Here is a 17,139-nt window from a genome sequence, read left to right as displayed (position 1 = left end):
AAACTAAAGGACCCTCAATTTGGCTTTCCCTATCTGCCAATCATATAGCAAAAAAACTTTTTTAAATTTTAAAGAAACTTAAGGCTAATTTACCACCAAAAAAAACAAAAACAAAAAGCAAGTAGATGTGCCCATGTGACCTGCAATGGCTTAGGTGAACTGCAGGTTTATAATAATGATATTGCATAATGTGTAGCTTGATTTTTAAAGACTGCTGCCATGGTAGACACTGCTGGCTTCCTACCCAACATTCTTTCTCCTCTGAATCCTTACTTACAGAATCCTAATTATGTCTATAAATGAAATATGTCCCACTAAAAAATTCTATTTACCAGTTCCCCTTGCAGCTAAAAAAAATTGTGGAATGGAACTAAAGCAGCACTTACAGAGAAAGTATAGAACTAAATGCCTACATTAGAAAAGAAAGTCTCAAATTAATAACTAAATTTCCATCTTAAATTAAAAAGTACCCCATATGAAAAAAATTAAATTAAACTCAAACCATGCAGAAGGAAAAAGGACAGAAATCAACCAATAACTTAGGAAACAAAAGAAAAATCAATGAAACCCAAAGCTGGGTTTTTAAAAAGTCAATAAACTTGATAAGCCTCTAGTCAGACTGTCAGGGGAAAAAAAGCCACAAATTACCAGTTACAGGACTGGAAAAAGGGCCATCCCTACAGATACCACCGTCATTGAAGGAATAATAAATACAATGAACAACTTTACATCTTTGACACTTCAGGTAAAATGGACAAATCCCTGGAAAGACACAACCTACTAAAGCTCAATAAAGAAGAAACAGATACCCAAATAGTCCTATATCTATCAATGAAATTGAATTTGTAGTTTAAAACTTCCTACAAAGAAAACTCTATGCCCAGGTGGCTTCGCTTGTAAATGTCATCAATTATTAAGGAAGAAATAATACCAATTCTACACAAACTCTTCCAGAAAACCAAAGAGGAAGAAATACTTCCTAGTTCATTGTGAGGCCAGCATTAACCTGATACCAAAGCCAGACAAGATCAAGCTCTTACACGGAAAACAAAAGACAAAAAAAAAAAAAAAAAACAACTATAAACCAATAACCCTCATAAACAGAGATATAAAAATTCTTGACAAAATTTTAGTATATCAAACTTAACAATATATAAAAAAGCAATGCATCATAACCAAGTGGGTTTTAGCCCACGAATGTAAGGTTGGTTTAACATTAGAAAACCAACCAATGGAATTCACTAAAAAAGAAAACCATATTATCATTTCAATAGATACAAAAAATCACATGACAAAAACCTCTCATAAAACCTCAGCAAATCAGGAATAAAAGGAAACTTCCTCAATCTGATAAAGTATATATATAAGAAACATATAGCTAACATCAAACTTATTGGTCAAATACTGAATAATTTCACCCCAACACCAGAAACAAGTTAAGGATGTCTAATCTCACTATTTCTATTTAACTTTGTACTGGAAAGAAAAAGAAAAAGAAATAAAAGGAATAGAGATTGTAAAGGAAGAAGTACATCAGTCTTTATTTGCTGACAACATGACCATGTATATAGAAAATTCTAAGAAATCTACAAAAAAGTTACTAGACCTAATAAGTGAGTGTAGCAAGGCTGCAGGCTACAAGGTCAATATACAAAAGCTACAAAACATTGCTGAGAGAAATTCAAGGCTTAAATAAATGGAGAGATATATGCCATGTCCATGGATATGAAGACTCAATGCTGCTAAGATGTCAATTCTCTCCAAAATGATCCATAGAGCTAATGTAATTCCAATCAAAGTCCCAGCAGCTTTCCTCGAAGAAAGTGACAAGCTGATTCTAAAACTTATACTGAAATGCAAAGGACCTGAAATAGCCAGAACAACTATAAAGAACAAAGTTGAAGGGCTTACACCATGCAATTTCAAGACTTATTACAAAGCTATAGTAATCATTAAGACAGTAAAATAATGACATAAAGGTAGACAAATCAATCACTGGAAAGAATAGATGCCATAAACCCACACATCCATGATCAATTTCTGACAAAGGTACAAAGGCAATTCAATGGGAAAAGGATAATCTTTTCAACAAATAGTGCTGGGACAAGCATACAGGCATAGGCAAACAAACAAAAAACCCCAACTCAACCCCACCCTAATACCATATACAAAAATTAATTCAAAGTGGATCACTGACTGAAGAGCTAAAACTATAAAAAAATATGAGATAAAATCTTGGGTTAGGCTAAGATTTCTCAAATAAGACACAAAAAGCATGAAGTATAAAAGAAAGCTGAGAGAGGCTTCAAGAAGGCAGACGAGTAAGACATGGAGATTACCTTCCACTCCACAAATACATCAGAAATACATCTACATGTGGAACAATTCCTACAGAACACCTACTGAACACTGGTAGAAGACCTCAGACCTCCCAAAAGGCAAGAAACTCCCCAAGTACCTGGGTAGGGCAAAAGAAAAAAAAAAAAAACAGAGACAAAAGAATAGGGACAGGACCTGCACCTCTGGGAGGGAGCTGTGAAGGAGGAAAGGTTTCCACACACTAGGCTTACAAGCCCCTTCATGGGCGAAGACTGAGGGTGGCGGAGGGGGAAAGCTTCGGAGCCAAGGAGGAGAGCGCAGCAATAGGGGTGCAGAGGGCAAAGCGGAGAGATTCCCGCACAGAGGATCGGTGCCGGTCAGCACTCACCAGCCCGAGAGGCTTGGCTGCTCACCCGCCAGGGTGGGCGGGGGCTGGGAGCTGAGGCTCCGGCTTCGGTCGGATCCCAGGGAGAGGACTGGGGTTCGCCGCGTGAACACAGCCTGAAGGGGGCTAGTGTGCCACGGCTAGCCAGGAGGGAGTCTGGGAAAAGGTCTGGAACTGCAGAAGAGGCAAGAGACTTTTTCTTGCCTCTGTTTCCTGGTGCGCGAGGACTGGGGATTAAGAGCGCTGCTTAAAGGAGCTCCACAGACGGGCACGAGCCGTGGCTATCAGCGCGGACCCCAGAGACGGGCATGAGACGCTAAGGCTGCTGCTGTAGCCACCAAGAAGCCTGTGTGCAGGCACAGGTCACTATCCACACCTCCCCTCCTGGGAAGCTGTGCAGCCCGCCACTGCCAGGGTCCCGGGATGCAGGGACAACTCCCCCGGGAGAACGCACGGTGCGCCTCAGACTGGTGCAACATCATGCTGGCCTCTGCCGCCGCAGGCTCACCCGGCACTCCATACTCCTCCCTCCCCCTCACCCCGGCCTGAGTGAGCCAGAGACCCCAAAACAGCTGCTCCTTTAACCCCGTCCTGTCTGAGTGAAGAACAGACGCCCTCAGGCGACCTACACGCAGAGGCGGGGCCAAATCCAAAGCTGAACCCCAGGAGCTGTGCGAACAAAGAAGAGAAAAGGAAATCTCTCCCAGCAGCCTCAGGAGCAGCGGATTAAATCTCCACAGTCAACTTAATGTACCCTGCATCTCTGGAATATCTGAATAGACAACAAACCATTCCAAATTGAGGAGGTGGACTTTGGGGGCAAATGATATATATTTCCCCCCCTTTTTCTCTTTCTGTACGTATGTGTATGCTTCTGTGTGTGGTTTTGTCTGTACAGCTTTGCTTTTAGCACTTGTCCAAGGGTTCTGTCTGGTTTTTTTCTGTTTTTTCAGTATGGTTTTCAGTGCTTGTTATCATTAGGGGATTTGTTTTTTGGTTTGGTTGTTCTCTTCATTCTTTCTGTTTTTAACTACTTAAAAAATTTTTAATAATAATTTTTTGTTTTTTATTTTAATAACTTTTTAATTTTATCTTTTTCTTTTTCTTTCTTCCTTCCTCCCTCCCTCCTTTCTTTCTCTTTTCTTTCTTTCTTTCTTTCCTTCCTTCCTCTCTCTCTCTCTCTCTCTCTCTTTCTTTCTTTCTCCCTTTTATTCTGAGCCGTGGGGATGACAGGCTCTTGGTGCTCCAGCCAGGCATCAGGGCTGTGCCTCTGAGGTGGGAGAGCCAAATTCAGGACACTGGTCCACAACAGACCTCCCAGCCCCACGTAATACCGAATGGCGAAAATCTCCCAGAGATCTCCATCTCAAGGCCAAGACCAGCTCCACTCAACGACCAGCAAGATACAGTGCTGGACACGCTATGCCAAACAACTAGCAAGACAGGAACACAACCCCACCCATTAGCAGAGAGGCTGCCTAAAATCATAATAAGGTCACAGACACCCCAAAACACACCAGCAGACGTGGACCTGCCCACCAGAAAGCTAAGATCCAGCCTCATCCACCAGAATACAGGCACTAGTCGCCTCCACCAGGAAGGCTACACAACCCACTGAACCAACCTTAGCCACTGGGGACAGACACCAAAAACAACGGGAACTAAGAACCTGCAGCCTGAAAAAAGGAGACCCCAAACACAGTAAGTTAAGCAAAATGAGAAGACAAAGAAACACACAGCAGATGAAGGAGCAAGGTAAAAACCCACCAGACCTAACAAATGAAGAGAAAATAGGCAGTCTGCCTGAAAAAGAATTCAGAATAATGATAGTAAAGATGATCCAAACTCTTGGAAATAGAATGGAGAAAATACAAGAAACATTTAACAAGGACCTAGAAGAACTAAAGAGCAAACAAACCATCATAAACAACACAATAAATGAAATTAAAAATTCTCTAGAAGGGAACAATAACAGAATAACTGAGGCAGAAGAATGGATAAGTGACCTGGAAGATAAAATAGTGGAAATAACTACTTCAGAGCAGAATAAACAAAAAAGAATGAAAAGAACTGAGGACAGTCTCAGAGGCCTCTGGGACAACATTAAACGCACCAGCATTCGAATTATAGGGGTCCCAGAAGAAGAAGCGAAAACGAAAGGGACTGAGAAAATATTTGAAGAGATTATAGTTGAAAACTTCCCTAATATGGGTAAGGAAATAGTTAATCAAGTCCAAAAGCACAGAGTTCCCATACAGGATAAATCCAAGGAGATTTATCAGAGATTTATCAGACCAAAATTACAGACCAACGCCAAGGCACATATTAATCAAACTATCAAAAATTAAATACAAAGAAAAAATATTAAAAGCAGCAAGGGAAAAACAACAAATAACATACAAGGGAATCCCCATAAGGTTAACAGCTGATCTTTCAGGAGAACCTCTGCAAGCCAGAAGGGAGTGGCAGGACATATTTAAAGTGATGAAAGGGAAAAACCTACAACCAAGATTACTCTATCCAGCAAGGATCTCAATCAGATTTGACAGAGAAATTAAAACCTTTACAGACAAGCAAAACCTAAGACAATTCAGCACAACCAAACCAGCACTTCAACAAATGCTAAAGGAAATTCTCTAGGCAGGAAACACAAGAGAAGGAAAAGACATACAATAACAAACACAAACAAATAGAAAAATGGTAATAGGAATATACATATCGATAATTACCTTAAATGTAATGGATTAAATGCTCCAACCAAAAGACATAGACTGGCTGAATGGATACAAAAACAAGACCCGTACATATGCTGTCTACAAAAGACCCACTTCAGACCTAGGGACACATACAGACTGAAAGTGAGGGGATGGAAAAAGATATTCCATGCAAATGGAAATCAAAAGGAAGCTGGAGTAGTAATTCTCATATCAGACAAAATAGACTTTAAATCAAAGACTATTCCAAGAGACAAAGAAGGATACTACATAATGATCAAGAGATCAATCCAAGAAGAAGATATAACAATTGTAAATATTTATTAACCCAACACAGGAGCACCTCAATACATAAGGCAAATACTAACAGCCATAAAAGGGGAAATTGACAGTAACACAATCACAGCAGGGTACTTCAAAACCCCACTTTCACCAGTGGACAGATCATCCAAAATGAAAATAAATAAGGAAACACAAGCTTTAAATGATACATTAAACAAGATGGACTTAATTGATATTTATAGGACATTCCATCCAAAAACAGCAGATTATACTTTATTCTCAAGTGCGCACGGAACATTCTCCAGGATAGATCACATCTTGGGTCACAAATCAAGCCACAGTAAATTTAAGATAATTGAAATCATATCAAGCATCTTTTGTGACCATGACGCTATGAGATTAGAAATCAATTACAGGGAAAAAAAAGTAAAAAACACAAACACGTGGAGGCTAAACAATACGGTACTAAATAACTAAGAGATCACTGAAGAAATCAAAGAGGAAATAAAAAAATGCCTAGAGACAACTGACAATGAAAACACGACAATCCAAAACCTATGGGATGCAGCAAAAGCAGTTCTAAGAGGGAAGATTATAGCTATATAAGCCTACTTCAAGAAACAAGAAAAATCTCAAATAAAAAAATCTAACCTTGTACCTAAAAGAACTAGAGAAATAAGAACAAACAAAACCCAAAGTTAGTGGAAGGAAAGAAATCATAAAGATCACAGCAGAAATAAATGAAATAGAAAACAAGAAAACAATAGCAAACATCAATAAAACTAAAAGCTGGTTCTTTGAGAAGACAAACAAAAGTGATAAACCATTACCCAGACTCATCAAGAAAAAGCAGGAGAAGACTCAAATCAATAAAATTAGAAATCAAAAACGAGAAGTTACAACAGACACTGCAGAAATACAAAGCATGCTAAGAGACTACTACAAGCAACTCTATGCCAATAAAATGGGCAACCTGGAAGAAATGGACAAATTGTTAGAAAGGTATAACCTTCCAAGACTGAACCAGGAAGAAATAGAAAATATGAACAGACCAATCCCAAGTAATGAAATTGAAACTGTGATTAAAAATCTTCCAACAAACAAAAGTCCAGGACCGGATGGCTTCACAGGTGAATTCTATCAAACATTTAGAGAAGAGCTAACACCCATCCTTCTCAAACTCTTACAAAAAACTGTGGAGGCAGGAACACTCCCAAACTCATTCTATGAGGCGACCATCACCCTGATACCAAAACCAGACAAAGATACTACAAAAAAAGAAAATTACAGACCAATATCACTCATGAATATAGATACAAAGATCCCCAACAAAATACTAGCAAATAGAATCCAACAACACATTACAAGGATCATACACCATGATCAAGTGGAATTTATCCCAGGGATGCAAGGTTTCTTCAATATACGTAAATCAATCCATGTGATACACCCTATTAACAAACTGAAGAATAAAAACCATATGATCATCTCAATAGATGCAGAAAAAGCTTTTGACACAATTCAACACCCATTTATGATAAAAACTCTCAAGAAAGTGGGCATACAGGGAACCTACCTCAACATAATAAAGGCAATATATGACAAACCCAGGCAAACATCATTCTCAATGGTGAAAAACTGAAAGCATTTCCTCTAAGATCAGGAACAAGACAAGGACATCCACTCTCACCACTGTTATTCAACATAGTTTTGGAAGTTCTAGGCACGGCAATCAGAGAAGAAAAAGAAATAAAAGGAATCCAAATCAGAAAAGAAGAAGTAAAGCTGTCACTGTTTGCAGATGACATGATACTATACTTATAGAATCTTAAAGATGCCACCAGAAAACTACTACAGCTAAACAGTGAATTTGGTAAAGCTGCAGAATACAAAATTAATGCACAGAACTCTCTTGCATTCCTATATACTAATGATGAAAACTCTGAAAGAGAAATTAAGGAAACACTCCCATTTACCATTGCAACAAAAAGAATCAAAGACCTAGGAATAAACCTACCGAAGGAGACAAAAGACCTGTAGGCAGAAGACTATAAGACACTGATGAAAGAAATTAAACATGACACCAACAGACGGAGAGATATACCACGTTCTTGGATTGGAGGAATCAATCATGTGAAAATGACTATACTACCCAAAGTAATCTACAGATTCAATGCAATCCCTATCAAATTACCAATGGCATTTTTTACAGAACTAGAACAAAAACTCTTAAAATGTGTATGAAGACACAAAAGACCCCGAATAGCCAAAGCAGTCTTGAGGGAAAAAAACGGAGCTGGAGGAATCAGACTTCCTGACTTCAGACTATACTACAAAGCTACAGTAATCAAGACAATATGGCACTGGCACAAAAACAGAAACATAGATCAATGGAACAAAATAGAAAGCCCAGAGATAAACCCAAGCACCTATGGTCAACTAATCTATGACAAAGGAGGCAAGGATATACAATGGAGAAAAGACAGTCTTTTTAATAAGTGGTGCTGGGAAAACTATACAGCTACATGTAAAAGAATGAAATTAGAACACTCCCTAACACCATACACAAAAATAAACTCAAAATGGATTAGAGACATAAATGTAAGACTGGACACTATAAAACTCTTAGAGGAAAACATAGGAAGAACACTCTTTGACATAAATCCCAGCAAGATCTTTTTTGATCCACCTCCTAGAGTAATGGAAATAAAAGCAAAAATAAACAAATGGGACCTAATGAAACGTGAAACCTTTTGCACAGCAAAGGAAACTGTAAGCAAGCCGAAAAGACAACCCTCAGAATGGGAGAAAATATTTGCAAACGAATAAACGGACAAAGGATTAATCTCCAAAATATATAAACAGCTCATGCAGCTCAATATTAAAAAAACAAACAAGCCAATGCAAAAATGGGCAGAAGACCTAAATACACATTTCTCCAAAGAAGACATACAGATGGCCAAGAAGCAAACGAAAAGCTGCTCAACATCACTAATTATTACAGAAATGCCAATCAAAACTACAATGAGGTATCACCTCATACCAGTTAGAACGGGCATCATGGGAAAATCTACAAACAACAAATGCTGGAGAGGGTGTGGAGAAAAGGGAACCCTCTTGCACTGTTGGTGGGAATGTAAATTGATACAGCCACTATGGAGAACAGTATGGAGGTTCCTTAAAAAATTAAAAATAGAATTACCATATGATCCAGCAATCCCACTACTGGGCATATACCCAGAGAAAACCGTAATTCAAAAAGACACATGCATCTCAATGTTCATTGCAGCACCATTTACAATAGCCAGGTAACGGAAGCAACCTAAATGCCCACTGACAGACGAATGGATAAAGAAAATGTGGTACACATATACAACATAATATTACTCAGCCATAAAAAGGAACAAAATTGAGTCACCTGTAGAGACGTGGATGGATCTAGAGACTGTCATACAGAGTGAAGTTAAGTCAGAAAGAGAAAAACAAATATCGTATATTAACACATATATGTGGAACCTAGAAAAATGGTACAGATGAACCTGTTTGCAGGGCATAAATTGAGACACAGATGTAGAGAACAAACATATGGACACCAAGGGGGGAAAGCGGCGGGGGTGGTCGTGTAATGAATTAGGCGATTGGGATTGACATGTATACACTGATGTGTATAAAACTGATGACTAATAAGGACCTGCTGTATAAAAAAATAAATTAAATTAAATTAGAAAAAAACGTTTGTACCACGTTAAAAAAAAAAAAAAAGAAAAAGAAAATGACTATACTACCCAAAGCAATCTACAGATTCAATGCAATCCCTATCAAACTACCAATGGCATTTTTCACAGAACTAGAACAAAATATTTCACAATTTGTATGGAAACACAAATGACCCGGAATAGCCAAAGCAATCTTGAGAAAGAAAAACGGAGCTGGAGAAATCAGGCTCCCTGACTTCAGACTATACTACAAAGCTACAGTAATCAAGACCGTATGGTAGTGGGACAAAAACAGAAATATAGATCAATGGAACAGGATAGAAAGCCCAGAGATAAACCCATGCATATATGGTCACTCTATCTTTGATAAAGGAGGCAAGAATATACAATGGAGAAAAGACAGCCTCTTCAATAAGTGGTGCTGGGAAAACTGGACAGCTACATGCAAAAGAATGAAATTAGAACGCTTCCTAACACCATACACAAAAATAAACTCAAAATGGATTAAAGACCTAAATGTAAGGTCAGACACTATCAAACTCTTAGAGAAAAACACAGGCAGAACACTCTATGACATAAATCACAGCAAGATCCTTTTTGACCCACATCCTAGAGAAATGGAAATAAAAACAAAAATAAACAAATGGGACCTAATGAAACTTGAAAGCTTTTGCACAGCAAAGGAAACCATAAACAAGATGAAATGAGAACCCTCAGAATGGGAGAAAATATTTGCAAATGAAGCAACTGACAAAGGATTAATTTCCAAACTTTACAAGCAGCTCAATATCAAAAAAACAACCAACCCAATCCAAAAATGGGCAGAAGACCTAAATAGACATTTCTCCAAAGAAGATACACAGATTGCCAACAAACACATGAAAGAATGCTCAACATCATTAATCATTAGAGAAATGCAAATCAAAACTACAATGCGATATCATCTCACACCAGTCAGAATGGCCATCATCAAAAAATCTACAAACAATAAATGCTGGAGAGGGTGTGGAGAAAAGGAAACCCTCATACACTGTTGGTGGGAATGTAAACTGATACAGCCACTATGGAGAACAGTATGGAGGTTCCTTAAAAAACTAAAAATAGAACTACCACATGACCCAGCAATTGCACTACTGCACATTTACCCTGAGAACACCATAATTCAAAAACAGTCATGTACCACAATGTTCACTGCAGCTCTATTTACAATAGCCAGGACATGGAAGCAACCTAAGTGTCCACTGACAGATGAATGGATAAAGAAGATGTGGCACATATAAAAAATGGAATATTACTCAGCCATAAAAAGAAACAAAATTGAGTTATTTGTAGTGAGGTGGATGGACCTAGAGTCTGTCATACAGAGTGAAGTAATTCAGAAAGAGAAAAACAAATACCGTATGCTAACACATATATATGGAATCTAAAAAAAAAAAAAAAACTGGTCATGAAGAACCCAGGGAAAGATGGGAATAAAGACGCAGACCTACTAGAGAATGGACTTGAGGACACGGGGTAGGGGAAGGGTAAGCTGGGACAAAGTGAGAGAGTGGTAGGTTATATATGGACATATAAACACTACCAAATGTAAAATAGCTGGCTAGTGGGAAGCAGTCGCATAGCACAGGGAGATCAGCTCGGTGCTTTGTGACCAGATAGAAGGGTGGGATAAGGAGGGTGGGAGGGAGACGCAAGAGGGAAGAGATATGGGGACAGATGTACAACTGATTCAGTTTGTTATAAAGCAGAAACTAACACACCATTGTAAAGCAATTATACTCCAATAAAAACGTTAAAATAAAAAAGAAAGTTGATAAATTGGATTTCATCAACATTTTAAAATTTGCTCTTCAAAAACACCATCGTGAAATGAATAAGCAAGCAACAAACTGAAAAAAAAATATCTGCAAACCATATATCCAACAAAGGACTTATATCTTAAGTCCTTACAACTCAATTAAAAGATATACAACCCAGGGGCCTTCCCTGGCAGTCCAGTGGTTAAGACTCCGCACTTCCACTGCAAAGGGCACGGGTTTCATTCCTGGTCAGGGAACTAAGATTCCACATGCTGCACAGCACGGGCCCCACCCCCCCACAAAAAAAGAGATATACAACCCAGTAAGAGACAAATGAGCCTGAGATCTGAATAGGCTCTTTACCAAAAGAGACAGAAGGTAAAAAAGCACATGAAAAGATGCTCATATCTAAACTTGTCAAACTGCAAATTTTAAATATACTCAGTTACTAGACATTAATTATACTTCAACAAAGCTATTTTGAAATTTTTCAAAATAAACTTAAATAGCACTCACAAGAAAGCAAACAGATGTGCTCACGTGACATGCAATGGCTTGGACTGACTACAGATAATAACACTGTGTATCATGAAGGCTGATTTTAAAGAATGACATTATGATGGACTCTGTTAGTTTCCTATTTTATACCCAGTCTTCTTTGCTTCCTTATTAAAAGAACCTCAACTGTGTACAAGAAAATGTGTCCAGCTAAAACAAGCAGAACTCTTTATCTGTGGCTGTTTTACCTTTGTAATAGAGACGCCACCCCCTTCCCTCCTTGTCCATGCTGGAATACGGGAGTGTAGCATCTGTACTGTGACCACGAGGACACAAGCCAATACTAAGGATGGAGGGGGGAAAAAACGGGAAGGAACCTGGTTCCTTGATGACATCCACATGAGTCAAGTCCTAGACTGCTTGCCTCTGAATTTCTTGTTGAGAAAAGATGTCTTCCTTGTTTAAGCCATTATTTGTTGCTGTGTCTCTTTGTACATAGTTGATCAAAATTTGTAACATTCAGAGAATTTAGTTCAGAAGTGGGGTCTGAGGTACTAGTCACCCAAATCAGCGCTATGTCACTGTCCAATTTTATGGTCCCACTCTTTTCCCTACTAAGTCCCTTAACTTTTATAAGAGATCTAGTGAGATTTTAAACTCAATTTATGTTGTAATTCATCAACTCACAAGCTCAGGCTCTGTGTTTTGACAGTATCAGCCTATGACTGCAAAAGATGAGAAAACTCTCTTAGGGAAATCACAGAAACTTCCTGGGTTTTTTAATGCCTTAAGAAAGAATTCTACTTAAGTAAAATTTCTGAGTAATGGAGGGGGGGAAAAAAGAATTCTATACAAATCCTTGGCAAGCACCCATAGCCTCTCCTTAAGTGGGCACTTTATTCTAGGTAATAACTTAAGGAACTGTTTCATCACTGCATGATATTGGACTGCTAAAGTCACATCCTCTGTAACTAATTTTATCCTCACTGCCATCAAACCCAAACAGTTGCTACAACCAGTGTGAGATTCCCACATCTCTGAAGGTCTCCTACTTGCAACTAATCTTGCTATCAATTATCAAACAGGTCTGCCTAGTGATAGCATATTATAGAAATCAAATATAGAAATAATCTTTGGGTGGGCCTGAGACCCAGGTCCTAAAGGTATGTAACCAGCAATAATGCCCAATTACACCATGAGAGTTGTTCTAGCAAAAATACCATTTCCGCTGCTGCTCAGACCTGGATTCCAAAAGTCCAAGCGGTGCTGCCCCTGAAGAAGTGGGTTTTTCTGTTACCAGGCTTGCTGGTCAGTCTTCCTGCTCACTGCTACATATTCATATTGTTTACTTCTAAATCCAGGTCTTAGGTCACATGCCTGATCCTAGGAGATGGGAAGTATGAATTCTGTAATTTCATTGAGAAGAGAGAACCCTTACGTAGGAAACTATCAAAATGTAAGATGTTGTGCAGCCACAAATTGTAACTGTCTACCCCTTACATTATTGTCTTTACCATCTTTACCTGAAACATTTCACACAAGACACTTCTACACAGTGACAGGTAACTGCCCATCACCACTTTTTAGTCATACTTACTGAACGGGCACATTTTTTGGGGGGACTGCTAGAAAGTCCATCCAGTTGCCCGTGTTCACCCAGAAATCCTGTTACTTGATCCAAGAAAGAAGATACGTCTAACTGGTGCCACTCTACTAGCTTCTGACCTAAAGATTAAAAACCAGGATATAGAAATAAAATCAACACTCTTTCTAAATTCTCACTAAGTATTTCTTTCAGCATATACATAATTAAAATTTACTGGGAACATATCCCCACCCAACACCAGCTTAAGTTACATAGTGTCTTCATAACCTAGGGGATACATTAATTATAACCAACCTAAGAGATTCCCAGCCATCATGATGGAGGAACTACTTTATCTACTGATATCATTTATTGCCATTTAGGAAGACGAGATTCAGAGAAAGCAATACTTATATAAAACTCAATCAATTAATAATAAACCCAGCTCTACCCTCTGCTTCTTTGGTGGGATTACAACCAGTACCTGAACAATCTTAACATTTTAGTGACCTAAGGGGATTCCTTACAAATCATAAGGAAGATAAACAGTTATTCTTTGAAAGAACAGAACTGCACAAACATAAAATACTACCATCTCCCAAAGTTGTTGGAAACATATTCCCTAAATACACACATCAATAGATGTTTAAATAATTCTAAAGGGCACGAACAAGAACCCTTCAACTAAATTACTACAAACAATTTTGAAACTGGACCCAGTCAAATACTAAAGATAATTTAGGTAACTGAAAGTTAAATAATAGGTTAAAGACCATAAGCTGAAATAACCCTTACCTGTCCGTGGATCCAAGATGGAAACATAGGGGAAATCCCCTAGCTTATAAAACTGTATGTATCTCTGACCTTCCTCACTGTCATGATAAACCTGTTAAATCATTGATATTAAAAAAAAAAATCAGCCTCTTAGAAAAGTACTAGCTATATTCTTGTTATATACCAACAGCAATTAAAGAGAAAATGAAGGCCACCTAGTGTGAACTCCCTCCACTTCCTGCCCTCAGTCACTTCTGAAACTTACATAAATATAGCAATCCATTCTTCCTCATTTCCCAGTTCAAAGAGGTATTGCTCTTCCTTTTCAAGTTATCTGTCTACCTATTTCATTCCTGACTCTCAACCACATATATCTTAATAAATCACAATATATTAAGATTTTAAGTTCAAGTGCATAGCATACTGCTAGGCAAAGAGATGCTCAATCAACAGTCGCTGAATAAAAGGTTACCATTCAGAAAAAAATTTACTGAATTTAGGGGCCTGTAAAACATGAACAGGCAAATTACTAACATTAATAGCATGTCTTACAGTGGGGAAAAGATTAAGTTCATTCAGAAGTATTGATTTTATAAAAAAAATGTTTTTGGCTGTGTCACACAGCATACAGAATCTTAGTTCCCTGACCAGGGATCAAACCCATGCCCCCTGTGGAAGCACAGAGTCCTAACCACTGGACCGCCAGGGAATTCCCTATAATTTTTCATAATATAAACAATTGGAGCACAATCATCTACCCTTAGCTTGGTAATTTATATAAAAAGAAACCAGAGCCAGTAAGGCTAAGTGACAAGTTTAAGGACATACAATTAAAGACTATCAAACTCAAGCTAAAATCCACGTCTTAGTCAAATGTTTTTTGATTACTTCAAGATCTTCTACAGTTCCCACTATCAATTATAGTAGCCACTAGAACATGTGCTACTAAAGCATTTGAAATGTGACTAGTCCTAACAGCTGTACTGTAAGTGTAAAATACATACCAGATCCTGAAGGCTTAACACCAAAAAAAAAAAAATCAAAACACCTCATCAATATTTTAATATTAGTTTTATATTAGAGATATTGATTTTTAAAATATATTAAAATCAATCGCCTGTTTCTTTTGACCTTTTTAAATGTGGCTACTAGAAAATTTTGAATCACATTACATTTCTATTGAACAGTACAGCTGCACACTCTATCAAGACGTTCAAACTCTTCTGAGATATGAATACTATACGGTTTACACGGCTTGGTTCCTTTTTTCCTCCTTCCCTTCATTGCTGCCCTTTCACTTATCCTTACTATTTCAGCCATTATGGGTGGTTTTACTTCTTCATATGTCAAAACTTAACTCAGTTATGACTTATTTCCAGTTTATAACCCAATTCCTCTTCCCCGACATCCCATGTACCAAAGTAAAATACTACAAAATTTTTAATGAACTCTCCCCACCTGCCAGAAAATGAAATGTTCTCGGATAATATTCTTCACAGCTTCATTGCTCCATACGTCACGGTTGAGGCACTGGCATGCAAAGTCTTGTACATTCTGAATGTTTATCATCAGCCACTTATTCTGCATCTGGCCACACTCTTTGGCCTGTAAGAGTAAAGTTACATAACAATTGTTAGAAAGATTTTCTACTTGGTAACCGGTATGTTTCAGAATTCAGAAGCTGTCCTTTTTCCACATAAATACTAAGTTTTTTTCCCCAAGTATGGCATCTATAGCTTTCAGTGTCTAAACATTAATTACAGGCTTCCCTGGTGGTTCAGTGGTTAAGAATCCACCTGCCAACACAGGGGACACGGGTTCATGCCCTGGTCCGGGAAGATCCCATGTGCCGCGAAGCAACTAAGCCCGCGAGCCACAACTACTGAGCCCATGTGCCAAAACTACTGAAGCCTGCACACCTAGAGCCCGTGCTCCACAGCAAGAGAAGCCACTGCAACGAGAAGCCCACGCACTGCAACAAAGAGTAGCCCCCGCTCGCCGCAACTAGAGAAAGCCCACGCGCAGCAACGAAGACCCAAAGCGGCCAAAAATAAAATAAATAAAATTTAAAATTAAAAAAAATTAATTACATTATTTTGCTTATATGTATATAGTTATATTGTCCATTTGCAAGCATTTCTCAAATTTAAATGAACTGTTTTCCTTTTATTCACTGTTATTTGTTATAGTAGCTGGATTTTTATCGTACATGTAAACATCTTTACCTGAAAAAGATTCCACAAACAAGGGCAACAAGTCACATAATTCTATTGTGCTGTCAACCCCTATCCACAAATATATCTCTCCTTTTTAATAGTTGTAACTAGTATGTGCATATTAGTTTATGTTGTTTTATTTTCTTCAATATCATTTTTTATAAACATTTCCAAATATATTCATCTCGATTATTAGGCATGTGGTATTTCATAGAATCACTCTAAATCTTTCAGTAAAAGCTGCTGAGGATTTTTTCTCTCAGGGTTGTTTTCCTAGGAGTGTATTTCAAAATTGAGATTTCAGATTCTTCATATGTCAAATTGAGATTACAGATCAAAGAATGTTTCAGAATAATCTCCAAAAGACTCCCCAATTTATAGCACAATTATCAATCACGAGTGCGTGAGTGTACACTTTCTTTTTTGCCTCACATTTCCTCATCACCATAATGACCTAAGAAATATTGCTGAACTGGAAAAGAATGGCAGAAAAGCAAATGAACAAATGCTACCTCAAACCTTTGCACAGAAACAATGAAATGAAAGCTATAGTTTTGAATAATTTTGTCCTGGAACAATATTTTTTTCCAAATCAGTTTGACATGGGAAAATCTTAAGAATCAATTAACTCAGGTTAACAACAATTGAAGAACATACATCATTTTCGAGGTACTGGAGAATATAAGAATATCTTTTGTTTTATAACAAAGTTTACACAGTCTTACAAAAATTGTTATCCTATTTTTCTGTACAAATCCGCCAGAGAAAATAATTTTATAATATTCATTACTGATTCCACAGGTGAAAACCCAAGTTCTAAAAGGAAATAGTCCTATATTGAGCCAGAAAGC

The 17,139-nt window shown here is 37.9% G+C and overlaps 1 protein-coding gene across 3 annotated transcripts in view; it reads right to left on the bottom strand.

Moving 5' to 3' along the window:
• The window catches only part of UBXN7 (UBX domain protein 7), a 68,404-nt gene that overhangs the window by 11,481 nt on the left and 39,784 nt on the right, over positions 1-17,139 (bottom strand). For all 3 annotated transcript variants that reach the window (XM_079923098.1, XM_079923100.1, XM_079923099.1), the window contains 3 exons: positions 15,531-15,677; positions 14,094-14,184; positions 13,311-13,438 (listed from right to left, as the gene is read on the bottom strand). In XM_079923098.1, the coding sequence (XP_079779224.1) occupies positions 13,311-13,438; positions 14,094-14,184; positions 15,531-15,677 (366 nt within the window). The remainder of the gene's footprint in view (positions 1-13,310; positions 13,439-14,093; positions 14,185-15,530; positions 15,678-17,139) is intronic.

Source organism: Stenella coeruleoalba, assembly GCF_951394435.1.
Source record: "Stenella coeruleoalba genome assembly, chromosome: 5".
Taxonomy (NCBI): Eukaryota; Metazoa; Chordata; class Mammalia; order Artiodactyla; family Delphinidae; genus Stenella; species Stenella coeruleoalba.
The sequence above is the reverse complement of the archived record's forward strand: the minus strand, read 5'-3'. Positions and strand labels throughout refer to the sequence as shown.